We start from the raw sequence: 27,656 nt of genomic DNA, 5'->3' as shown, positions 1-27,656 counted from the left end.
TTGTAGGACTCTAGACGCTTTTAACGGTGTATACCTCATATCTGGGAAAATTCTAATTTTTAAGTTATAGACTTCAAAATTATGATCAAATCTATTTTCTGTATAAAAAAAGGGTATATCAAGCTCAATAATTCCTGTAATACCCTTAGTTACGATACTTGACCTTGAGTGCATTAAATATAACTTGTCAATACGTTTCAAACTCATGTTTAATGATCAAAATCGGTTTAGCCGTTTAGAAGTTATCGAGTTCCAAAAGTATAATCCATTTAACCATTATCGCCGAAATGGTTTATGTAGTTGTGGTGGTTACGGCGTTAAAGATCGGGAAATCCGAGTTCATTTAACGGACATCCCAATATTTTGTTTTCAATTTATTTCGAATAGACAAAAAATCTAGTGAACATTTGATGGACACTAGAGCATTCGGGAAATAATGCGACAAAAGCGACCATTTATAACGCTTAGCGTGTAATTGTGATTCAACTTTATTTATATTTAATTTATAAATAACTTGAAAAAACTCCTGATAATCCGTTCTTTAACGGTAAAATATTGCAAAATCTCTAAATTTTAAAGAACCGCTTGGATTGACATGAAATTTGGCATACACATAGCTAACAAGTCAAAGAAAAAAAGTGATATTGTGCCGATATGTGCTTTTGCCCTGGGGGTGGTTTTCACCCCTCTTGGGGGTGAAAAAATATTCGTCCAAAGAAAGTCAGGAAATAGATAAACTGGCTAATTTTAAGTAACTTTTGTTCTATAGAATTTTTTCACTAAGTCAATACTTTTCGAGTTATTTGGCAGTGAATATGTTAATTTTTTCAACAAAATAACCACGCTTTTAGACGGTTTTTCGCAGATAACTCAAATAGAAAGTATTTTGTCGAAAAAACATTCTTAGCAAAAATATAGCCTGTAAAATTAAAAAAAAATGGTGTATATCTCACGTCTCTACACCTAGTAGAAGCAGAGTTATAGCTAATGAAAAATAGGTTCATATTCGTCAAATTCCAAATGGAATACGTTAATGTGAAATAAATAAAAATGAAGCACATTTCGGGGAAAACTCATTAAAACTTATTTAAAGTGTTTAAAAAAAAGCTTCATTTTGTTTTATAAAAAAATTTCTAGCATCAAAATTAAACAAGTTACGCTCAAAATAAAGTTAGTCCCTTTTGGTTTTGGTAAAAAAATCGAGAAAATCACCCCCTAATTAGTATCTTAATTGAACTTAATCGTTACGACTTCACAAGTTTCTTAACTCGTGTATATATTGTTTATATAATCTGTAAGTTTCATCGGTTCAAAGTCCTTATTATTGAAAGGGCTGTAGTTAAAAGGGGTTGAACGAGTCATTGATCACGAATGTATGCAAATTTAGAAACGCCAAATCTTAATCAATTTTTGTCTAACAGAAAAACAAAAAATACATGATATTTAGAAAAGCAAATCTGACTTTTTTTGTTTTTCGAGATTTTTGGTATCTCTAACAATTTTTAAGTTATTTTGTAAAAAACATATTTTTCAAAATTTAAATTTTTAAAAATTTTATTTTGAAACCAAATTTTTTCAAAAATAAGCACTTTGAATCGATAAAACTTACAGATCATATAAAGACGACATAAGTAAAATAATTTGTGGATCGGTAACGATTAATTTCATTTAAGTTGCTAATTAAGGGGTGGTCTTCCCGATTTTTTTTTGCAAAAACAAAAGGGGCCAACTTTATTTTGAGCGTAACTTGCTTAAATTTAATGCTGGAAACTTTTTGTAAAAACAGAAATAAAGCTTTTTTTAAACACTTTAAAAAAATTACAACGAGTTTTCCCCAAAAAGTGCTTAATTATTTGGATATTTCACGTCGAAATATTCTATTTGAAATTTGGTGAATATGAATCTATGTTTCATTGGCTATAACTCTGGTTGTACGAGATCCAGAGACCTAACGTGTACACCATTTTTTTTACTTTTTTATAAGCTATATTTTAGCTAACAACGTCTTTTTCGACAAAATACTTACTTTTTGAGTTATTTGCGAAAAACCGTCTAAAAATGTGGTTATTTTGTTGAAAAATGAACATATTCACTCGCAAATAACTCGAAAAGTGTTGATTTGGCGAAAAAGCTCTATAGAACAAAAGTTACTTAAAATTAGTCAGTTTACCCATTTCCGGACTTATTTTGGACATATATTTTTTCACCCCCAAGAGGGGGTGAAAGTCACCCCCAGGGCAAAAGCACACATCGGCACAATATCAGTTTTTTTCTTTGACATATAAGCTATACGTATGCCAAATTTCATGTCAATCCAAGCGGTTCTTTAAAATTTAGAGCAAAAACCGTGAAAGAATGGACTATGACGCAAGAATAAAAAACCGCTAAACGCCGAAAAAATGAGTGGCGCATACAATATTCCAGTGACAAAAGAGCGTCACCCATAATGCGTCACCCAGAAAAATATGACATACTTCACCTTGTCATGCAAGGTAAAATAATGGGAAAAAGAAGTGTGGGCCGCCGTACAACTTCCTGGCTTAAAAACCTACGCCAATGGTTTGGGAAAACTAGCACTGGACTATTTCGTGCGGCTGTTAATAAAATCGTTCATTTGGAAGAAGAGGGTTACATCTCAAAATGTTAAAGTTTTTTTATTGCATTAATTGCTTCCAAATAATTACTTCTACTATGGAAAAAAATAGTTACATGTGTAAGTACACTAGTCTTCGAGAGATGGCAGATGTAACTCTTTGGTTTTCCCCTAGCTTTCTCTACAGAACGTTATTCGCTTTAGAGAATACAGTTGTTATATCTTGGAATATAATAGACAAAAATAAGTTAATTTAATTAAAAGGGTGATTTATTTTTGGGATATAGAGTTATAAGTAAAGATATACCCATTTTTCTTAAAAGTTCTAACACTAAAAGTGAACAGTATGTGCTGATAGAAAGATACTCTCTTAATTGTAACTTTTTTTTGGATAATACATCATAAAAAAGAAGCAATATAATGTACGTAAAAAGTAGTTTTGTGAAATTAATGTAACCTTATGTATGCTTCAAAGTTATTTTATTATATTTGAATTATCATTTTTTGCATTGGATAAATTAGTATAAATTAAACTGTAGTATTATTTAAGGATTAATTTAATTAGACCATAATGCATAATAACAGCCATATCAATCGAATTTTCGCAAATTTTCAAAATATTCAAGGCAATTATACTCAAGATGATTTTGACAATAATTATTCTTTTTAAGATGCTATGCACAAAACACAATGTAATATAAAGTACCTACATGAAATAGATTTTAATGGCTTGTTTGACCTTAAAGCTTGTGTAGACTTATGTATATCTTAGTATTCCGAAAAATCTTAAAATATGTGACGTGAGGATCTTGAAGTTAGTTTTCCTAAATACTATTTAAGTTTTCACAAAAATTTGTAAAGGAAAACAATTATTAGTATTATTGCTTTATGTTTCATTTTGTGTTGTATAATGGATACGAACTATTTAATTAGTTTTTTTAATGTTTTGTTAATAAATTTTATTATAATAATCATAATTGATATAATGCCATTTTTAATAATACTTTATTAATACAATTTCTAAAATGTAACTTTATGAGCAAACATAGTGTATTAAAAAGATAATATTTCTTTATTCAAGAAGGTTATATTCAAGTCTTTTTCTAAACCTGATATCTTAAAAAAAGAAAATTCTTATCAGAGCGATAAAAAGATCAGAAATCTATCATACTCAATCATTAAATCCTATAATATCAATAAATACTGCACAAAATAAATGAAATAAACTAATATGAATTTTAAAACCTTTCTACTGGAAAAGTGAAAATTCTTAGTTCTCTTCTCCCAAATGAACGCAGTGATTGATAATATGCTGGGCAACATGAGAGCCAACGATCGACAAGCGGTCAATTCACCTTAAGAAGAAGAAGGCGGTACTAAAAAAAAACTAATTACAAGACACCATCTTCAAAGAGCTCTAGCTCCCTTAGAAAGCAATTTCGGACTAAGTGAATTAGTTAAATTGTCTTAAAATCTGAGGAATCTCCGGTCTTCGTTTGTCAGGAGAGTTGCTGCATTTAGGCAAAAATCCTAATTCCAAATTTTTGAAATTTGCTAGTTTATAAACATTTAGAATAACTTTAAAAAAATATTGTCCGTAGAAATAGTATATTACTTTATGAGGCGGAGAAGCATGCCTCTATTACGCGCCTCACTTCGTTCGGCGCGTAATATCGGGCGCGTCAAGAAAAGTCGCTTCTTTGCTGAATAAAGTATACTATTTTTTCTTCAAACGTAGCGATTTTCAACCATAAATAGTACAATTCATACGCTATTTTTACTCGAAATTTACTGTGACAACTATCAAAGTCGTCTAGATGTTAGAAATTAAAATAATTAATTCGTCGGAATGATTGCTGAAAGTTGTGCTCGACCATCAGTATCATCAACAATTACCAATGCGTATCAAGAGTCGGGAACATTTTTGCACGATTTCAATTTTGAAAATGCCTCATTAACTAATTGTACTTTTAATATTACTATAAATAGAAATGATGTTTAATTGTTGTTAATGACATTTGTATTGTTGCTTTGTGACATGTTTCATATTGTTGCCATGACAACATTTTTCCCTTTGCCGTAAAGAAATGGGAAAAAAAACTGCTTTGACAGGATCAAGTTAGATAAGTAATGTCATCATTATTTGACGTTTGAAGAAAATATTATATTACTTTATGAGGCGGAGAAGCATGACTTTTCTTGACGCGCCCGATATTACGCGCCGAACGAAGTGAGGCGCGTAATAGAGGGCAAGTCAAGAACAGTCGCTTCTTTGCCGAATAAAGTATACTATTTTTTCTTCAAACGTAGCAATTTTCAACCATAAATAGTACAATTCATAATAAGTATGCATCACTGCGGCCTGAAAATTTCACAGAAAAATCATTTTTTATCAAGTACCAAAATGGAAAGTGTTACCGAAGCGTCATGGGAATACATTCGATCAGCGCAGTAGCCCAAAAAGTAGCTATTTATTTAAATTTAAATGATGCAAGCGCATACACGGGTCACTCTTTACGACGAACTTCAGCAACACTTTTAATTGATGGAGGCGGAAATCTAGAATGCCTCAAACGACATGGGGGCTGGAAATGAAGCACGGTTGCCGAAGGATATATAGAGGATTCAATAAGAAATAAGAACGATAATGCTCAAAAAATTTTAAACCCTCATGATTCGCCAACATCGGGAATGATTGCTGAAAGTTGTGCTCGACCATCAGTACCATCAACAATTACCAATGCGTATCAAGAGTCGGGAACATTTTTGCACGGTTTCAATTTTGAAAATGCCTCATTAACTAATTGTACTTTTAATATCACTATAAATAAAAATGATGTTTAATTGTTGTTAATGACATTTGTATTGTTGCTTTGTGACATGTTTCATATTGTTGCCATGACAACATTTTTCCCTCCGCCGTAAAGAAATGGGAAAAAAAACTGCTGCCGGCGGAGACATCAAACTTTGACAGGATCAAGTTAGATAAGTAATGTCCACGGTTCTTAGACATTACTACGGTTGCCTAAATCGACTAACCAATGAACATTAAGGGTGAGATTACGTCACGAGAGTTTACTGTCATTTGAATCGTAATATGATTTTTTTCGAATCCTGAGAAAACCAAGTATTTTAGAAAAATTTAAACGCAGGATGCAAGATTACATTATTACCGAGGGCGGAAAGCCCCTTAGAATAAACAAGCAGATTCTATTGAATGAAATATTTGAAATTAAATATCACACTTCTCTTTTATTTTCAGCCCTGTAACTTATTAAAATAAACATTATAGAAGTTTTCAGAGACTTTCAGCCCTCGGTAATAATGTAGTCTTTCATTCTGAGTTTAAATTTTTCAAGAATATTTATTAGTTTTCTCAGGATTCGAAAAAAATGAATACAATTAAAACACATTGAGAATTTTGACATGCGTCAAAACTTTGCATTAACTCAATGTAAAATTCTGAACTGTTGAATTCCAGCTTCCCTAATAATTATTGTACATCAAAAGACATTAGAAACTATTTGTAGAGGATTGAAATCTGTATTGGAAATAACTGTTAAAATTGTTCTACGTAATTAAACATATTCCAAAATTTTGTAAAAATGTAATACATTTTAGTTTTCAGCCCAAACTTAGGCCACACACAATGCAGTAATGTTCACATTTTTGAACTGTCAATATTTTTATTTTATCATCTATTGTTTAAAAACAATACAGTTGATAAGATACCCTCAGTTGCGGAGAGAGGATTAATAATAAAGATTTTTTTATTCAGTCAATGGTGTGAGCACTGTCAGTTAAATAGTAACGTGTGGCCTTACTTTTACACGCATACCTATTGTGGCAAATGTATCATATTTTTCAAAATTTTGGAATGTATTTAAATCGTAAAACAATTTTAACTTTTGATTTACAGATTTTAATTCTCTACAAGTATTCTCTCATGACTTTTGATGTAAAATAATTAGGGAAGCAGGAATTCAACAATTCAGAATTTTACATTGAGTTTCCTATGGCCCTTTTTACGATTCACCACCCGGTATAAGATAAAATGTGTACTATTTGTCTAATTATTTCATAATAACATAAATAATACACATATATACACAATAACACACATTCAATGATCGAAAACATTTAAAAATATGGGAATGTAAACTCTTGTGACGTAAAGTCAAAAATCTAAATCTCCCCACCACCGTCGGACAAGACAACCGTAATAAAGTCTAATAACCGTGAGTAATGTCATCATTATTTGACGTTTGAAGAAAATAGTTATTATATTCCTAACAAGTGCAGAAAGTCATTCTTTTTCGCACGTGACTGCAGTTTGCCGAACGACGCGAAGCGGGAGTTCGGCAAGCAGTCGAGTGCGGAAAAGAGACTTTCTGCAAGAGTTAGGAACAATAACTTTTCTAAGAGTCTTTAAAAAATTACCAAATCTTAATCAATTAATTTAATTAATGTGAAAATACATACACAAATTAATTCTTTGACAAGGTTGTCAAAACCAAACTTTCAATATAATTAGTTAGCATGACGACGATCTTGGTTTCCATGACGATTATTCAAAACGACTGTTATTGTCTACCGATTTGACTTTCGAATATTATGTCAAAATAATTTTATTTTATCGAATTGTCGCGTTAATTTCATTAAAACAGGAACACAATAAGATATATGTATTTGAAATAAATTAGTAAATAATATCTAAATATTAGTTTATTGCATGTATTATAATTACTTTAAAGCCATATTAACATATCTAAATTAACACGCGTGCGGAAAAGTAAAAACCGCGTGCGGAAAAGTAACACGCGTGCGGAAAAGTGAAACTTTCTAAACTAAAATACGTTCGCGAAAGTAGACATTTTTGCACGCTCGTAGAAAAAAATCTTTTTATATATTCGAAAAGCTAGTATTTTAACACAAATTTTTAAACAAAAAATTTAGCCTAGGTTAATTTGGGCCAAAGTTAGCCATGTGTTTTTTTAATTCACAGTTAATTTGTTTATTATAATTAAGGAATCCCATTGATGCCATTTTAAAGAATGGGATTTGTATTTTGTGGGATTTGCTATAATGGGATCTGTTCAAAAATTTGCACAAAAATTGTACCTTCACAGGACCCTCTACGAATTTTCAAAAATGTAGTTAAAATGGTTACTAGGAGGAACCTACAAATCCACCGAGTTCAAATACCGAAAAAGCAATTTCAAAGTAATACAATTTTCTGTATCTCCAGATCTACTCAAAGGATTTTGATCTTTCTTTTTTAATGTCTATATAATTTCTACATTATTATAAATATGCAATTTGTTTATAATTGTATTAATTCATAAACAGTCTAATTTGATTAAACAATTCTTGAAAACATAATTTTTTTCCAAGAATCTATTTTTTTAATCATAAAATCATTAATGATCATAGAAAAAGTTAAAGTACACATTAATAAATAAATTATTTTTATGAAATAATTATTTATTGAAGATAATTTAATTATTAATGTATACCTTAAACTTTTCTATGATAATTATGATAGCAAATTAGACTCTTCATTAATTAATGAATGTCTAGACAGATTGCATATTTGTAATGTACACAAAAAGTACACAAAAATAAAAAAAAGAAAGATCAAAATCCATTGAGTAGATCCCGAGATATAGAAAATGATAGTAGTTTTCAAGTTGCTTTTTTAGTTTTTGAATTCGTGCATTTGTCAGCTCCCAGCTCCTCCTTCACTTACCACGACTAGTTGTAATTTGAACTACATTTTTAAAAATTCGCGTAAAGTACCAGATTTTCGAATATGTAAAAAGATTTTTTCTACGGACAATATTTATAAAGTTATTCTAAATGTTTATAAACTACCAAATTTCAAAAATTTTGCATTAGAATTGTTGACTATATTAGATAATTTTTAATTTTTTTCAATACATTTTGATAGTACCACTTTTCTTCTTTCACTTGGCATACGCAGAATTGCCCTATCTTCATTATTTTCTGTCTTATGTTATTGCAAAATAAAGGTCTCTGGGATAAACAAATAGAGTAACTTTTAAACTAATTAATGGATCGGTCTCAAATTTTGAGGGTTTGTTAAGTACCCCAATAGCCAACTTTGGGTGGGACACTAAAGTTCTAACTTAGTTTTAGTAAAAGTTATTAACAAATAGATTTTGACTTATTTTGCAGTTTGCGTAGCAACAAATTAACTTTTTAAGTTTCAAAAATCGGCATTGTGTAGGTGTTTCAATTTTCTAAAAAATTAAATTTTCTAATTTAATGTCAACCATTTAGCGTTTTAATGGAGTGCAAAAAATCGTAAAAATCGCGTTTTTGCACTAAATTGTTAATAATTAAAAAACGGACGCGAACTCTAGGCAGGAAACAGGTAGGTTTTCTTCCTATAGGTCTACAATAACTAAAAAAGTTGTCAGCCACCTGGATATTTCAGTGTCCCCAACATGGTCTATTTCTTGTTTATTTCCTGCAGAAGTGGTTAAAACGGCTTGAACGACTCAATAATCACTAGTGTGTGCAAATTTTAAATAGCCATAGCCAAACCAATTTTTGTCTAACAGGAGAACAAGAAAGCCAAAATATTCAGAAAAGCAAAACGTACATCTTACTACTCTTTGAGATGGTATCTGGTATTACTAATAATTTTTAAGTGGTTTTGAAAAAAAAAATTGGAATTTTTTCAAAAATAAAAAAAAATTTAAAACCAAGTTTTTTCAAAAATGGGCACTTTGAGTCAACGAAACTTATAATCATATATACAATACATACATAAAGTAACCTGTGAAGCCGTAACGATTAATTTTATTTGGATGCTAATTAGGGGGTGATTTTCGCGATTTTTTTTACAAAAAAAAAGGGACCAACAATATTTTGAGCGTAACTCACTTACTTTTAATGTTAGAAGTTTTTTTTTTTAAACATAAACAAACCTTTTTTTAAACACTTTAAAAAACGTTTTAATGAGGTTTCCCCGAAAAGTACTTCGTTTTTTGGTTATTTATTCACGTTGAAATATTCGATTTGTAATTTGACGAAGAATAACTAACTCTTCATTAGCTACAACTCTGCTTCTACTGGGTCTACGGACTTTATGCACACACCATTTTTTCACTATTTTATAAGCTATATTTTTGCTAAGAATATTTTTTTTGATAAAATACTTACTTTTTGAGTTATTTGCGAAAAACCGTCCAAGAACATGTTTTTCTTTGTTAAACATGAACATCTTCACTCGCAAATAACTCGAAAATTATTGACTTAGTGAAAAAACTCTATAGAACCAAAGTTGCTTAGCATTAGTCATTTTATCCAATTCCGGACTTATTTTGAATGTATATTTTTGACCCTCGAGAAGGGGGTATTCCCCTCCATTTTTGTTAAATGAAGGGGATGTAGAATTGTAAACTTTTTCTTATATAATAATAGACAATTTCAACGACCTAGTCCCAAATTTTCATCCTTCCTTTATTTTTTTTTTGGGCCAGATTGTACTGACATTTCTGACAATCGAGAAACATTATTTTTTAATCTCTGAAATTTTTTTAAAAATTCCACAACACAATATGCTAGCTACAAAAGAGCTGATGAACACTACGTGGACCAAAAATGTATTTTCATGTTGATGAAAAATAAAATTCTAGTTTTAATTTGAAATCTTTTCGATGATATTTACTCAATTTGGAGTAAGAAACGCCACAAAAGATTACCTTTCATAAAATTTGCAGTTTGGGGCTCTTTTGCACTTCAATTTATCAAATATTATGAAAAATCTTTTAAAATAAAACTAAGATTTTATTTTCCATCAAAATAAAGATACATTTTTGCGCTAAGAAATATTCATATCAACTTCTTTTGTAGTTGGAATATTGTATGCGCCACTTATTTTTACCGCGTTTACAGGTATTTTATTATTGTAGTTTATACAATTAAAATGACTTACAACTGGCTTGAAGTACAGCATTAACACTGTCGCTTTTTTCTTTTGACTGGATACCAACTAACGACATTCCAGCTGCCTCACATGCAGCAAGAGCCTCCTTATGAGTAACCTATAACAAATTTTATGTATTGTATTATACGCAATGCTGAAAAATATACAGTACTGAAATTCGAATGCCTCGGGTATCCCCCGTTAAGATAAGCAAAATCCCCTTATTCCCAGAATTTAATTATTTTCATTTCTTTACGTTCTATGAGTTTAAAAAAATAAGATTAAGGGAATTTTAGCTCGCCACCCCCCTTACCCCTCCTCACACAACCAAAAAGGTAAATTTTTAGATTTTTTTAGGGGGCTTGCAATTGATTTACAAATTTAAAACATTCACACGTGTAGCTGAGGCTTTTACAAAATATGTCCATTTTTTATGGATACGTAGGTCGAGTGTACATAACCTAAAATTTTTCTTTAATTTTTTTAAAACATAACTATTTTTTTAAGATGGCTGCAGGTCTAACTTTTTTGTATGTTATGTATTTTATCAAAGAATATCTCTCTGATTTTTTTCAGGTTTTTCCGTCAGGTGCGTCATCTTGAAAACTCAGGAAAATTGTTTTGTAGGGGGTTTTTGGGGATTTTCTCCATTTTATAGACTTCAAAATAGATCCACTCAAAGTTTTGTTAATAGATTACCTATGCATAATTTGAAATAACTGAGTATTTTAGGATATTCAAAAATTTGGCGAAACACCTTTAAACCCCCCAAAAAACATGTTTTTTTTTAAGTTTTGTAAGGGTTTTGAAGGTTTAATGATATTTTTAGAGATCGATACAGCCTAAATATTTTTTTTCATTTATTTACGTTATATGTGATTAAAAAATAAGACTAATCGAATTTTTAGTTCACCACCACCTCCCCCTGACGCCCACAGCCAAAACCGTAAATTTTTCATTTTTTTTTTGTTTAGTTGAGTTGCAATTATTTTAAAAATTTTATGAGGCTTCTGCAAAACATTTCTATCTTTTATGGACCTGTAGGTCGAGTGTACATAACCTCATAGTTTCTATTTTATTTTTTAACACGTATTTCTAACTTCCAATCGATGTTTTTTTTAAAACGTCCAATGAATGGTACATCTCTTTCGTGGACGGCCACCTCAATATACTCCGTCTAATTTACTTACCGTTGCACGTCATCCGCGTCATAGCCCGCGACGTCACATGATACCAACACGAAATATTTTGGCGGTAGATGTGTTCTATTTTTGAATCATTTTGCCGAGTACATTTAAGTTACAGCCACTAGACATATTTTATTATATATGAGTAGAAATAATATTAGAAGATTTCTGTTAATGATAACTTAACGAAATACACAATAATATGTTTCATTTAATTTGTATAAATGGATTATAAAGCGTTTTTATGAACCACATTTTGTCCGGAACAAATTGTAACTGTAATCGAACGAAGGTGACATTTTGGCATAAGTTGGTAACATTTATTTGACAGTTGCGATATTGACACTTCAGCTTTGTTTTTATTCTTTACTATAAGTATTTGTTTTATTATATTTATTGTTTTTATTATTTACGTAAACGTAAAATTATAACTTAATTCTTGTTTTCTATTTCTACTGTTTTTATTTATTTACATTGAATATTAATTTGTTTTGTTGTATAATCCACATCGCAATAATTATGTGATCTATTTGATTTAAAATGGATTCAGGATTTTTTTGTACTTTGACAACTATGTCAACTTAGATCTCCGACGTAAATAATGACGTGCAACGGTAAGTAAATTAGACGGACGTTACATGGTTAATAATTAAAAATAACAGCTTAGTAATAAAATAATGACAAAAATTTCTTCAGGATCTTGTAGCGAAGTCTTGAAACTTTAATTTGGACATTATCTGACCTTCATAATAATAATTAATCTTTAATCGAGTTATTAAGCCTTGAAAATGGCCAATTTCGCCGTTTCTAGATTTTAAATCGCGTGTAATTTGACAAAAATTAATTTTAGAGAAAAATCACAAGTGACCTTTTTTGCTCAGAATGATCCAGAGAATCTAAGTCAAATTTGTCCAAGGTGAAAGAATTGGTTTTTTGAATTTGTTTAAAAATTTTTTCCGACGAAAACAATTTTCCGACCGCGGTACTGCCTGGCAACCTGTGGATTTGTTATAAGGACCCATTTTTGAGTAAGTTGGTGCAAAAAAAACTGAATCGGAATAATTTGCCTAACTGGAGCGAGCATACACACTGGACTATTTGCATTATGAGACAAACGCAGATGGTTTGGAAAACATTAAAACGATTGATACTGTTGTAGTTGCGCAAACGGCAACATAACCATAGGCTGTTGTTCGCATGTGGCTGCTTTAATATAATATTTATCGCATGGAAAATAATTACAAAAATCATCAAGCCAGCAGAATATCTTACAAAACTCTTTGACAATACATATGGTATACCTGTAACAGACGAAGACAGCGATGAAGACTAAGAACTGTAAAGTGTAGTATTTCCCTTATTCTTTTTATGGTGTTCTGCGTGGCAGTAAACTTGAAGCAAAATGACATTATAGGCAAAGATATAGGTTATATAGATGGTATAAATATATATTTGAATAATTAGAATATGTATAATGTAAGGTAATATTAGGGTACCTACTAAATACAAACTAATGAACAAAGAACATAAACAGAAGTATGATATATTAAAATTTATTTTTTTAAATTGATCATTCTGTTTTATTTTTGTTTTTTTTTGTATCCTACCCAAAAACTATCAAAATGACAATGGTAACTTTATTTTATATAAAATATTGCAAAAATTTGAAATTAATTTCTTAAATGTAGTTTACTTGAGGACAAACTGAGTAAGAGATACTACAAAAAAAAATTTAAACGAGAAAATGATGTTTTAGTGGGCAGCTTTAGAGAATTAAAAAAAACATAGCTTTTGGGGGGTTTAGAGGTGTTTCGCCCAATTTTTAAATATTTCTAAAAACTCAGTTATTTCCAGTTATACATAACCTACGAACAACCTTGAATTGATCTATTTTGAAGTCTATAAAATGCAGAAAATTCCTAAAAACCACCTAAAAAACCAGTTTTGTGCATTTTTGAAGCTGGCACAAATTACGGAAAAATCTGAAAACAAAAACCAGAAATATATTTTTTGATAAAATACACAAAACACAAAAAAATAGACATGCAGCCATCACAAAAAAGTTATATGTGTTAAATAAATTAAAAATTAAGTTTATTTACACTCGACTTTGGGTCGATAAAAAATAGATTTAAAATTTTTTTCTAAAATTGAAAAAATCAAAAATTTTTAAATCAATTTTTATAGAAAACGATGCATCCTACTACTCAAAGCAAGAGTACCTTTTAGTACTAGAATACCTAACAATTTAATAATCCAGTGTCAAAAATGCTTAAAATTAAGGACCAAAAAGTTATGCGATAAAATATCCGTAGCCCTACCCAAAACGGGCGCCTATGACCGGTACTGGAATTCGTAATTAATAGAATCGATTTATCCCTAGAAGATAAATAAGCGTACAGGTTTCCGTTTTTCTAAATAGAAGCTTTCTGGAGATATTTAAGAAAAACTAATTCCAAGAACCATCTTCAAAGAGCTCTAGCTCCCTTATGAAGCATTTTCGAACTAGGTGAATTGCGTTAAATTATCTTAAAATTATCTGGGTAATGTCCTGTTTTCGTTTGTCGGTAGAGTTTTGGGACACCCTGTATATATTCGTCGTTATCTTGCTTTGTAACTGTAGAAGGCACAGATTGAGGTTATACCCAAAAATTGGTTCTACGGTAGAAGTCTTTAGGTTTCGGATCTGGGACTTCTAGCAAGCAAGCAAGCAATTTGATTCAACCCGACCTGTGGGAGATGTCCACCCTATCGAAAAAGTACATTCGGGTGTAACAATTCATTGGGGCGAGGTGTTTTGACCCGAGTACAGACAGGGATCACCCTACCTCGCTCCAATTCCCCAGGCCATCCCTTTCCCCCCATAGCACATCCCTTTCCCCCCATAGCACGCTGATGCGCGATGGGGGCACAACTATCGTAGCCAAATGCTCTTCACAATGGAATCCTGGGTAATAAGATTCCATGCGGTACCCTAATCGAATGCAAAAAACTAGGCCAGCGTGAAGCGCTCTATGCCTTTATCTTCTTAATTACTTATCCGCGGAACTAAAATTGCTTGCTTGGGCCGCAAGTCATTGTACCGAGCCCCACTGAGCTCTCTCCAATGACTTGTTGCTCGAGTTGTTTTGGGTGTTTTTTGGTTTTTTATATTTTTTTGGGGGACTTTCGCCTTTTTGTATTTTATATATTTTTTGGGGGGCTTACGCCCTTCTCTATTTTTCTATTTCTGACTTACCTTAAAGGTGATCATGGTATTGGGCCTACGTGTGTTACGTTTTCTTCGGCACTTGTTTTCGAGCTACGAACCGTTCACTGTTTACACTATTTTATTTATTTATCCCACTTTACAATATTTGTTGCTTTGGACGTTTGTGCTTCCACCGGTGGAAGGCGTCGTACCTTAGCATCTCTCGCAGTATTGGGCTTGGATGGTGTTCCAGATCTGCAAATTTTACCCTGGCCTTGTCTGTCATCATCTCCGTGACTCTTACTTGCTGTAGTTCTCTGAAGAGGAATCGCTCGGCAACGTATCTTGGGACTTTGGCTCTTCTCTTAGGCTGTTATTGTGGACCGCCTGTATCTTCTTTTTTGTTGTGTTACACACGTGTCCCCATGCGAGAGATGCGTACGTTAATATCGGAAGTATTATGCTATTTATGAGCCTTATTTTAGTCTTCAGTCTTAGCTTACTTCTCTTTCCTGTTAATCCTCTTAATGTTGCTCTTGCCATGTTGGTTTTTTGGACTGTGGCTTCTACGTGTTTCTTGAAGGTTAATCCTTTGTCCATGATGACTCCTAGATATTTGGCATCGTCTTTCTACTCGATGGGGGTGTTCTGCACCGTCAATTGTTCTTCTGGCTGTTGTCTTCCTTTCTTATTTAGTACCGCTTGCGTTTTCTCCGAGTTGATGGCTATCTTCCACTTTATGCTCCATTCTTCTATGTCTTCTAACGCTGTTTGCAGGTTGGTCACTGCTATGTCTACATTTCTATGTTTGGCCGCTATCGCTGTGTCGTCTGCGTAGAGGCTCATAATGGTACCCGGAGTTCTAGGTACGTCTGCGATATATATTGTGTACAGAGGGGTGACAGGACTGCTCCCTGCGGTACCCCAGCTTCCGGGCTCCCGAGCTCGGACAGGACTTGTCCTATCCGAACCCTGAAGCTCCGGTCGCCCAAGTACGAAGAGATCAGCCTCGTCATCGCCCCGCTGTACCCATAGCCTCGCATTTTGTATATGAGTCCCTTATGCCATACTCTGTCGAAAGCTTTGCTTACGCCCAGGAATGCTGCTCCAGTGTATTGCTTATCGTTGAAACCAGCTACTATGTACTCAGTTAGTCTAAGTACTTGTAGCTCACTGGAGAGCTCTGCTCTGAATCCAAATTGAGCTTCTGGGATTATCTCTAGTTTGTTTGTTTTCGCTTGCAGTCTTCTGAGGACGATTCTTTCCACTATTTTGCTGATCGCTGGGAATAAGCTGATTGGCCTGTAGTTCTGCGGGAACGTGTGGTTTTTGCCAGGTTTTGGGATCATGATGACATGGGCCACTTTCCATCTGTTTGGGAATCTTTTGTATCTTAATATCGCATTCACTATGTTTGTAAAATACACTATGGCTCTTCTGGGAAGGTATTTTAGGGCTCTATTTGATATTTCGTCTAGACCAGGCGCTTTTTTCGGTGAACTGTTTCTTATATGTTCGTTTATTTCTTCCGGTGATGTTGGGGGGATGATGTCTTCTGGATCCTCTGGTCTTTCTTCTTGCTCTTCGACTTCTTCTAAGAAGTCGTCGTCCTCGTCTTCATGGAAGTTTATCCTGCATTCACTTTCGAGTGTGGACTTCATCGCCTCAGCTTTTTCTTCTATGGAGTATACCATGCCGTTTTCTCCATGTAATGGGGGGATGGGTTTTCTGTCGCTTCTTAGCATTTTCTGGAGCTTCCAGACGTTTTTTATGTTTAGGTCTGATTCCTCCGTCTCTTGTACGAAGTTGTCCCATTTTTCGCTGCGGTGTAGTCGAAGAGCCGTCTTCACCTCTCTGTTTAGTGTATTTGCCCAGGTTTTATCTACTCTGTTCCTCGTTCTTCTGGCTATTTGCTTCGCTCTGTTCTTTTCCCTTATAAGATCTTTCACTTCTTGTGGTATGTCTTTGAACCTTCCCGTAAGGATCTCAACTTCTTCTACCGTTGTGCTGTTTCTAATCGCTTCTTGTATGATGTTTTCTAGCTCTAAGACTTTTTCTTCTATTTGTTCTGGATCGTTTATAGTTGGCACTATGTTTATTCCTTCACTAACTAATCTTTTATGATTTGTCCACTTAATTTCCTTTTTAGTTCTCTTCGGTTGATTTGTTTCTTACCATGTTCCTAGTTCTAGAAGAATGGGGTTGTGGTCTGTGTTCCCTTCGTCTAGTGTGGTTAGTTCTGCTTGAAGTCCTAGGTTCTTTGCAACAACGATGTCTATATGTGTGGGTAGTCCATTTCCTGGGAAGTGTGTTGGATCTTCTGGGCCCATTGCCATTGTATCTTCGTTATTTTCTATGTAGCTGTTTAATAATCTTCCGTTTCGGTTCGTAGCTCTATCAGTCCAGTTGGGGGATCTCGCATTTAGGTCTCCTATTATTAGTGTTAATTCGGCAATATTTAGGAACGCGTCGAGGTCTTCATCCATTAATGGGTCTTGCGGTCTTACGTAGGCTGATGTTATTCTGACTGCGCCTTGCCTCATTTTCACTTCTACTGTTGTTGCCTTCATGTTTACTAGTGGTGGAGTCGCGAAACTTGTGTGTATGATTCCCTTCTTGACTAGGGTTCCTCCTGATCTTCTCGTGTGGTCGTTCCTATATACATCGTATCCAGGAAACTTTAGATTAAAGTTGTTGGTAAGTTTGGTTTCCTGTATGGCTACGATGTCCATCTCGTATCTGTTGGCGATTTCGTCTAAGATGTTCTGGTTTGTTGTTATGCCGCCCGGATTCCAGGAGCCTATCCTCAAGTATCGCCTTTCTGTCAGCATTACTTCTGTGCCTCCCTGGTGCCCAATATCACTTCTTCGACTACTTTAGTCACTATGTTGGTGACCATTCTGACTAGGTAGTCTTCGTCTGGGATCGCTGTGTTGTTCTGTGCGTTTTGTGTGGCCTGGGCGTAGGAAACCCCGGTTGATTGCGATCGTCTTTGTTGTTGTGCTTGATGTTGTGGCCTCCTTGGTGGTATTCTTCCCCATGTTGGGCACCTAGGGCATCCTCGGCAGTTGCCTGGATGGCGGCCTTTACAGTTAGCGCAGGTTGCTTTAACTTCTCTGTCCCGTTTGCACTGTTTCGTTTGGTGGTCTTCACTGCACTACACACACTTTGGATCTTTGTGGCACGCGTTTTGGGCGTGGTGGAAGCCCTTGCAATTAAAGCACTGCGTTGGTCCGTTAGCCTTTCGTAGGTCCTCTACCACGACCTTCATGTGGCACAGGTATGTGACTCGCTTGGCATCCTCGACGTCCTCATTGTCCAGAGTCAGGACGAACATTGGAAGCTGTCTCTTTGGGCCGGCTCTGGTGGACATGTTTTTCGTTGAATGGCAGACAATATTATATTGTGCTGCCATTTCGTTTTTTATTTCTTCTTCTGTGGTATTTGTTGGTAAACCTCTTATAACCACTCTGGGTTTCCTATCCTCGTCTAACGGGAAGGCTATCCATTGTAGCCTTTTGGTTTTGTCTTTGGCTTCGTATGCTTTATCATAATCTTCCAATATCTTAACCATGTTCCTGTAATCTTCGGGGCTTTTAGTTTGTATTAGGGTTTCCCTACCGCTCTTTGAGATCTTGTTGATCGTTATGATCTTTTGCTTTTGGGCAATGCTGAGGATGGCCCCTGTCTCGTTCACGCTCTGTAATTTTATTACAGGCGGTTTTCGGTGATGTGTTACCTGTTGTTCAGGCAACTCTGCGGTATCTTCATCTTGGTTGGTTTCCATATGACATTCTGACTCTGAGATACTGGGACGTCTCGGGGCAGGCGCACCACCACCTGCGCTCGTAGCTGGATGGATTGCTTGGACTGGTCCTTTTGGCAGGAGCACTACTATTGGGGGTTACTTGGCCCTCATCGCATTATTGGCTTGACGATCCCATGTCGTCGATTCTTCATCTTTGGAGGTGGATGGCAGTACCGGGAATTCTTCTTTGTTTTTCGGTTTGTCTTCGGTTCGAATCTTTTTCAGTCTCTCTTCAGCGGTTGGTTTTGTCTTTTTGGCTTCAGGGGCTGGCTGTGGCTTCTTGGCTTCAGAGGCTGGCTGTGGCTTCGGTTTAGTCTGCATTTCCTGTTGTTGATTCTTTTCAATGAGTTTTCTAGTCTCTTTCAGTTCTGTCAACAGGTCGTCCAACCGGTTTGACATCTTCTTGATTTCGGCCCTTAGTCGCTCGTTTTCTTCCTCTTTCTTTGCCATTTATCTGGGACTTCTCGTTTCGTTAAAATTATTATATAGATTGAAAATTGAAGACACGCAACAATATAATACAGAAACTCTGCGGCACTACATGGGGGTCCACAGCATCAACATTAAGATCCTCTGCTCTTGGCCTGATATATCCGGTGGCAGAATACTGTGCTCCAGTGTGGCTAAATAGCAGGCATACCCACCTGGTCGACACCCAACTAAACCGTACTATGCGTATGATAACAGGCACAATTAAGCCCACCCCTACAATGTGGCTACCTACCCTTAGTGATATAGCACCACCCAACCTACGCCGCGAACATGCATTGGTTAAAGAATATAACAAAATAATGGACAGTCGCCAGCTTCTAGTCCATAACGACATCCCCGATATTCTTGGAAACCGTCTCCGATCCAGGTTACCCCTCTACAATCTGCTCAAGCGCTGCAGCAATCCAACTTTGACTTAAATACCCGATGGAGAGAAGATTGGGAAAGTAGGACAGATCCGCATTACCATAGTCTACCGGACATCATAGGGAAACCTGGCGAATTTGAACGTCCCCGTAAGATTTGGGCAGCCCTTAATCGAATTCGAACAAACTGTGGAAGATGCGCCGACTCCCTCCACAGATGGGGTAAACTCCCCTCGCCTTCTTGTGACTGCGGCGCTGCAAGACAGACGATCAGTCACATTGTTCAGGACTGCCCACGCAGAGCATACACAGGCGACCCTATAGACTTTGTAATGGCAACCGAAGGGTCAATCGAATATATAAAAAAATTGGACATCTGTTTGTGATGCATTGTATAATGCATAAATCTAAATGTATTCTGTGATATACTTAAGCCATACGCTAAATAAAATAAATATTATATAGATTTAGTTATACTTACTGGAGTAGTCAGTAATTGATAAGTTGTGACTGGAGGGGATACAACACCCTTTATATCGCAACTTCCAGAATTCCCATTGGTAGCTAAAAACAAGTATATTCAAATAGTAGATATTAAGATATTTTATATTCTATAAATGCAAAAAATTCTAAAAATCTAAAATTCTAAAAATTCAAAAGATAGCTACGCGGAACAAAACTGTGATACGACCAATAGCACCATATAGCGTAGAAATATCGATCAGGACAGAAATGACAATAAAACTGATCAATACTTTTGAAAGAAATGTCTGATTAAGGATATTGGAACCCCTCTGCGACAATGGTATGTGGAAAATAAGGTTTAACCCACGGGTTGTAAGAATATTACAAATAACTCTCTATAGCAAATTATGAAAAGATACAAAGTATACGCTGGGCAGGTCACCGTATAATAAAGGCTAATGACAGAATGCCCAGTAGAATGCTTGGTGGAACTATGTTGGGATGTTGGCCAGTAAGAAGACCAACAAAGACGTGGATAGACGAAGTGAGTGCCGATACTAAAGAGATATTGAGAGTAGATAATTGGAGGAGGGCAACCAGGGACAGAGATATGTACTTGGAGATGGATGCTAGACTCAGGCTCAACTTAGGCTGTAGCGTCATAGGAGATAAAGAGAGAGAGGGAGAGAGAGATAGAGAGAGATCTACACGGAACGTAACTAGTATGTTTGAAGCTGCTAAATGACTAAACATCTCTCTAGAAATAGCCAGACCACACATTCCCATTCTAGGGTAGGGTGGTGCGAAAAAAGTCAGGTTGATAATTCCGTGTCGCTATTGTGCGGAAAAGTTGCGATTGATAATTACAAGAAAAACAAAAAATAATTATTCAAATCGGACTTTATCTTCCGATCCCGCAACAGGCCTAAAAATTATGAAAAAAATGAAATTTTACCTTGTTTCCAAAATGTTTATTTATTCTTCGTGTACGTTTTATTTATTGCTACAGTAAAATTTATTTAGAGTTTGCATGGTAGAGTAGTAGAAAAAATTTGATTTACGCATTTAACGAATATTTTCCGATCCCGCAAGGTCAATCACAATCTAAAAATTTGAAATTTTTGATGATTTTGATAAATTAAAAACATTTAGTTATCTCATTTTCCTGTTACATTGTGAAGCTCTTCGCTTGTTTAGATATTGTATGACAATATTTAAACAACCCGTGACTCAAAACGAGCGGGTAGTTGCATTTCTAGCTCCACACGCACCCCTCTATCCAACCAACTAATGAGTGTGTGTTTTTTACATTATATACATAAGTACATTTCTTTTTTATCTGTTTGTGTCCAGTTCTTAAACATCAACTTTGTATTGTGATTTCTTGGTAAAATCTGGCAGCATGGACCTTGATTTAAATGTTTTCCTGATAAATCCATCTGTTGGTTGGGGCCCACATACATTAGCATTAGACGATGCTTCCGTGGGCAACTTTAGACAGCGCTCCTCAGCTTGCATGTGGCAGGGATAGTTTTGTACATTCAAGTCCCGATGTAATGCAAGAAGTTATATCTTCATTTGAAACTCTTCGAAGAACTCGTGGAGAAGACAGTTTTGTAACATTCCAGTCTATTATTTCAGTGTAGTCCTGTGCTTGAAAATTTAAAGTAGGAGGGATGAATTTTCTAATACTTTTGCCCTTGGCTTTAGTCTGTACGGCTTTTAACACTCTTCTTGGCCCTAGCTCTCTATAATGTGTTTCCTTTCTCCCTACTACTTGAAATTTTGAAGCACAGGACTAAACTAAAATAATAGACTAGAATGATGCAAATCTATCTTCTCCACCACTAGCTCGAAGAGTTTCAAATGAAGATATAACTCCCTGTATTACATCGTGCGACATGTCAGACTGAAATGTATGTACAAAATTATCCCTGCCACAAGCCAGCTGATGAGCGGTGTCTAAAGTTGGCCACAGAAGAATCGTCTAATGCTAATATATGTGGGCCTCAATCAAGAGATGGATGCATCAGGACAACACTAAAATCAAGGTCCACGCTGCCACATTTATCAAGAAATCACAATGCAAAGTTGGTATTTGAGAGCTGGACACAAACAGATGAAAAAGAAGTGTACATATGTAAATAATGTAAAAAACACACACTCATTGGGTGGTTGGAGACAAGGGTGCGTGTAGAGCTAGAAGTGCAACCATCCCCTCGTTTTGAGATCTGGGTTGTTTAAATATTGTCATACAATATCTAAACAAGCGAAGAGCTTCACAATGTAACAAAAAAAATGAGATATTCTTGTTCTCATGATCATTTTTCAGTGCGTCACAGTTTTTCGATTTCTCTCTAATGCATTAAGTTAGATGACACGGAAAAAGCGGTGGCTCCCTGATTAAACACAAAAATAATGCAGCATTACAATGGTTATATACATAAGATGTCTATTCCTAACCTACGTTTGATTCGTTGATATTTAGAATGCGCGTTTTTTCTAGCCAATCAAATACTCGTATTACGAACATTTGACGAAAACTTCGTCCATTTTGGCCATTTTTTAGAAGTGTCAAAGAGTCAAGTGACGGTTATTATTCAGATCAATATTTTGTGTACCTGTCATTTTGAAATTCGAATTCGACTTCCCTTGTGTTTCACAACGTTTTTGTGCATTATTTTGTGTTTTGGTTTAGAATTTAGTTCGTTAAAAGTTAGTCATTGGCGTGAGGAGACTAGAGACATTCGAGATGTACCGAAGAGTGCTAAAAATCTCATGAGCAGATAGAATAGCCAACGTGGAGGTAATGAGACTTACGCATAGGGAACGAGAAGAACTAACAAATAAGAAGAAAACTGAGATATATGGGACATGTGATGAGAGATGTATATCTAATACTCCAGGTCATTATGCAAGAAAAAGATCCATAGTAAGGAGACGTAACTCATGGCTGTAGAACCTTAGGAACTGTTTTGGATGTAATAACAATGAATTATTTAGAGCCGCGGTTTCAGAAATAAAGATCTCTCTGATGATTGCCAACTTTTGAAGCGGAGACAGCAACTAGAGAAGAAGATAAAAACACAGTTTATGGATAGTTTTGTGTCATTTTTTAATGTTTCCATATTTATAAATTTAATTAACAATATTGTTTACTTTTTAATTTTATTCCCCTTTATAAAAAATACCTACATGTTAACATATTGTGTAAAAATCAAATCTACTAAATTACTAATTAGTTTAATTCCACAAGCTTTTCACCTATGGCTAAGTACGATTCTGGCATCTGTTCGATTCGTCAATAATTACATGAAATAAGTCTCGACACACCCAATACAGTATATGACGTCATAATTAATGACGCACTGAAAAATGATCATGAGAACAAGAATAACTAAATGTTTTTTAATTTTTCAAAATCATGAAAAATTTCAATTTTTTATAGATTTTGATTGACTTTGAGGGATCGGAAAATATCCGTTAAATGCGTAAAACATTTTTTTTAGTACTCAACCATGCAAAGTGTAAATAAATTTTACTATAGCGATAAATAAAACGTACTCGAAGAATAAATAAAAATTTTAAAAAATTTCATTTTTTTCATAATCTTTATTTGCATAATTCTCTTTTTGTTTTTCTTGTAATTACCAACCGCAACTTTTCCGCACTATAGCGATACGGAATTATCAACTTGACTTTTTTCGCACCACCCTATTCTAGGGGTATGCGAAACGAAATGGCCATTGTGAAATATATTGGAGAGTAATACTATACAGCATGGTGGAAATGAAAGGAACAAATTCGTTATTTCGTAAGTAAGCCAGCGATTTTAAAGAAAAATCCTGAGACAGGTTGATTTTTATTTTTGAATTATGGTTCTTGATGTATATGTATATAAATATATTCATATACTAGTAACGTCATCCATCTAGACGTGATGACGCAATCGATGAATTTTCTACACAGCAATAAGGGTCGTGTGCTACCTCATTTGAAAGGTTAGATAATTGAAGTATATAAGCCGAAAAACTCAGGCATAATAAAAAGAAAAATTACCTATTGCAGTAGGACATCTTGTTATTATGTCAGTTGGTGACTGACAAATAAAAGGTAGAGCAGCACTACATACAAGATTGTTCCACTCCATGCCAAGGTCCCTAGTAACTATTAATTGGATACATCTCTCGTTAATGTTGTCAGGTTGACCTTTCTGCCATTTAGTATATATAACTTTTCTTCCTGACGGGAACCATATCCAGTCGACACCGTTTATCATGTTGGTACCACCTGACCAAAAACTGGTACCTATGTCTAAAAAATTGATTCAGTATACATTGATTAAAAATTCATTCATTTTATTAATGTTTACATAACTACAAACATTTAATAAGACACTTGTATACTGTATGCGGCAATATAAACAGTACCGAAATTTGTATGCGACAAATTTTTGTGTGTCATGCGCCGAAACGTACTGAGTGGTTTCCGAACGTCGTTATAACATAAATATGTGAATGTCATGATAATGTTAAATGCGTCAGGAGTCAGGATGGTTCTCAGTGTTGGAGAAAATTTTTTTTAAATGAAGGAAAAGACAGACGTACTCTCAATCATTTAATTGTGTACTTCCGACGACCGGTTTCGCTCTCCATAGGTTGCAGAGCATCATCAGGTCAACGGTTACAAGTCACTAAATGCCACAAATAAAACCAGAGTTAGAACAATGTCTGGTTATAAAAGATGCTAAAGATCCATAAGATCAAGCCAATGTCGAACAACATACATAAATAGTAAAAACAGCAGACAAATACATATGCATGTAAAAAGAGGGGGCAGTAACAAACGTCCCCAAGCCTACAAACACATGCAGATGTATACTGTCAACCATCATGCAATTATAACGTGTCGTACTTACATTCGGTTACAAGGAGCTATAACCTCATTATTCCATAACATGATGTTTCTGCTTAAGTTAGGCCAACGGGATATGGTGGAAAAGACGGAGAATGTTACACCCCCTTAGACTCCCCCTTACACCCCCCTCCCTTACACGACCACTACTCCTTTCATTTGAACATCAAGTAGTACTAGCCTTAAAAATTTAGGTCACAGCTGCACATCCACATCTAACATACATAATACACATTCTACCCGTCTGTATCCAAACGTTGTCAATCTTGCACTAACACACACACATTAATAAATAGAATTCTGTTGATAAATATAAATAAAATAATAAAAACAAATTCTTTAATAAGTAAAAATATAAATCTTTAAAACCAATAAAACCTCCAAAAATTTTTATAAACAGTAAACATTTTAAAAAATTGTATATATGACATCCACTACTTTACTTCACAAACACAAGAATAGACACAGATTTGTTGGTTGTCTCTCAACAACTCTCTCTTCACCCTCAAGAAATCCCAAATACCATAAACTTGTTTACCTTTGTAACATTCTCCGTCTTTTCCACCATATCCCGTTGGCATAACTTAAGCAGAAACATCATGTTATGGAATAATGAGGTTATAGCTCCTTGTAACCGAATGTAAGTACGACACGTTATAATTGCATGATTGTTGACAGTATACATCTGCATGTGTTTGTAAGCTTGGGGACGTTTGTTACTGTCCCCCCTTTTTACATGCATATGTATTTGTCTGCTGTTTTTACTATTTATGTATGTTGTTCGACATTGGCTTGATCTTATGGATCTTTAGCATCTTTTATAACCAGACATTGTTCTAACTCTGGTTTTATTTGTGGCATTTAGTGACTTGTAACCGTTGACCTGATGATGCTCTGCAACCTATGGAGAGCGAAACCGGTCGTCGGAAGTACACAATTAAATGATTGAGAGTACGTCTGTCTTTTTCTTCATTTAAAATGAACTCTCACATGCAACCCATTCAACATTTAAAAAATTTTTTGTCGTGAAGTACTATTTTCGCTTATACGGAACTGGTCGCGAAAATTATCCAAGCTTAAAATCACTTGCCAATCCATTTATGCTTAATAAGTAGACAACACGGTTTTTGGATTCGAACGCCCATCGTAATCGTCGAGCACCCTCTACACAGTGACCTCAACCAGTAACCAGTTGGTGTGTTAACACATGACACATTGGCCCCGTATTTCACTAAAGCTAACGATGGAACGCCACTGTTAATCAGGAGCGCTAAGAGAACAGATGATTATCATGCCATTTCTACATGACCTTCAGCGATTTTGTTGTGTTGGAAACCTACCATTTAATCAACAACGGTTTCAGCAGGACGGGACAACCTCTCACACGGCCAGGGAGTCTCTTCGAATGCTGCGCAATTATTTTGAGGATTTCCTTATTTCGCGTGGCAATTATTTTCTGTAGCCATCGCACTCACCAGACTTAACGCCACCTGCCGCGTACATATGGAGAATGTTGAAGGAGGCTGTTTTTCGTACCGGTCCGCCGTCTGACATTCCGGAATTGTGGACTTAAATTCAAGATTTTTTCGTGCAATTCGACAGCGTAAGTTCACAGACATGATTGAGAACCTTTGTGAACGCTATTTATTATTAAATTTCATACATAGACAAATAGTCGAGTAAATGAAGCATTTTGGCTCGCAATTTTTTCGTCCAGCATGGATTTACTTAAAATTTTCACAGGAGGTAGGAAATAGTCCAAGGATCATTTTCTATATCATGTTGCTGTACGCTAAAACCTTGGGGGTAGTTGCCACCCCATCTCGGGGGTGGTCATTTTTTACTACATTTTAACCATGTAAATCGATGTAAAAAGTAATTTTAAGAAAAAAATGTTTTTTACATTTTCTTCGTAAAACTAATATTTTTCGAGTTATTCGTGGTTGAAAGTAACAGTTTTTCGACGGAAAAATCGACTTTTTTAGTGGGTTTTTTGAGAATAACTCGAAAAATATGCATTTAATCAAAAAAACTGTAGATATCAAAATTGTATCTTTTACTAACACAACGAAACTGTTTTTCTATAATATTTTTACGGCAAATACAAACCGAGCTACGACATGTTAAAAGTTAGCTTTTTTCGTCAAATGCATAATTTGAAATAATCAAAGCCAAATAACGGGAAAACTTTGCATTTTCCAGAAAACCTTACATGATATTTTTTCAAACATACAATAAGATCTTCCAAAAAAGATAATAAAAAGTTTCTAGCATAAAAATTGAGCAATATAAGATCAAAAAAATGTCAGTATCTGTTTTTTTTACGAAAAAAACAGTGAAAACAACCCCCAAATACTCTTGTAACTAAAAATTGGTCTTCGCCTTTCTGTAACTCCTTTTATATTTATATTCTCAATACACCCAAGGAGTTTGACCTATTTAAAAAGCCCAATTTTAGAAAAATTGAAGTTTAAAGGAAAATAGATTTTTTGCAATTTTGCGTTTTTTATCATTTTCCTCAAAATATCTCCGAAAATACTGGAGATACGAAAAAAATGATAGACTACTAAATAGTAGGCTTTTTAATAGCTAAAATTTCCTTATGCATAGATTTTCATTATAGGGAACAGTTATAGAGATATAGCTGTTTAAAAAACATCTATGTAGGAGCAAACATCCCCTTAT

General features: G+C 34.6%; 1 protein-coding gene across 1 annotated transcript in view; it reads right to left on the bottom strand.

The window, feature by feature from the left end:
* Positions 1–27,656, bottom strand: part of LOC114338515 (macrophage mannose receptor 1-like) — a 251,803-nt gene that overhangs the window by 20,081 nt on the left and 204,066 nt on the right. The window contains exons 7-9 of the mRNA XM_050658802.1: positions 24,117–24,371; positions 20,074–20,156; positions 10,560–10,668 (exon numbers count right to left, since the gene is read on the bottom strand). Of these exons, the coding sequence (XP_050514759.1) occupies positions 10,560–10,668; positions 20,074–20,156; positions 24,117–24,371 (447 nt within the window). The remainder of the gene's footprint in view (positions 1–10,559; positions 10,669–20,073; positions 20,157–24,116; positions 24,372–27,656) is intronic.

This window comes from Diabrotica virgifera, chromosome 8 (assembly GCF_917563875.1).
Source record: "Diabrotica virgifera virgifera chromosome 8, PGI_DIABVI_V3a".
Classification (NCBI taxonomy): domain Eukaryota; kingdom Metazoa; phylum Arthropoda; class Insecta; order Coleoptera; family Chrysomelidae; genus Diabrotica; species Diabrotica virgifera.
This window is presented reverse-complemented; position numbering and strand designations above follow the sequence as displayed.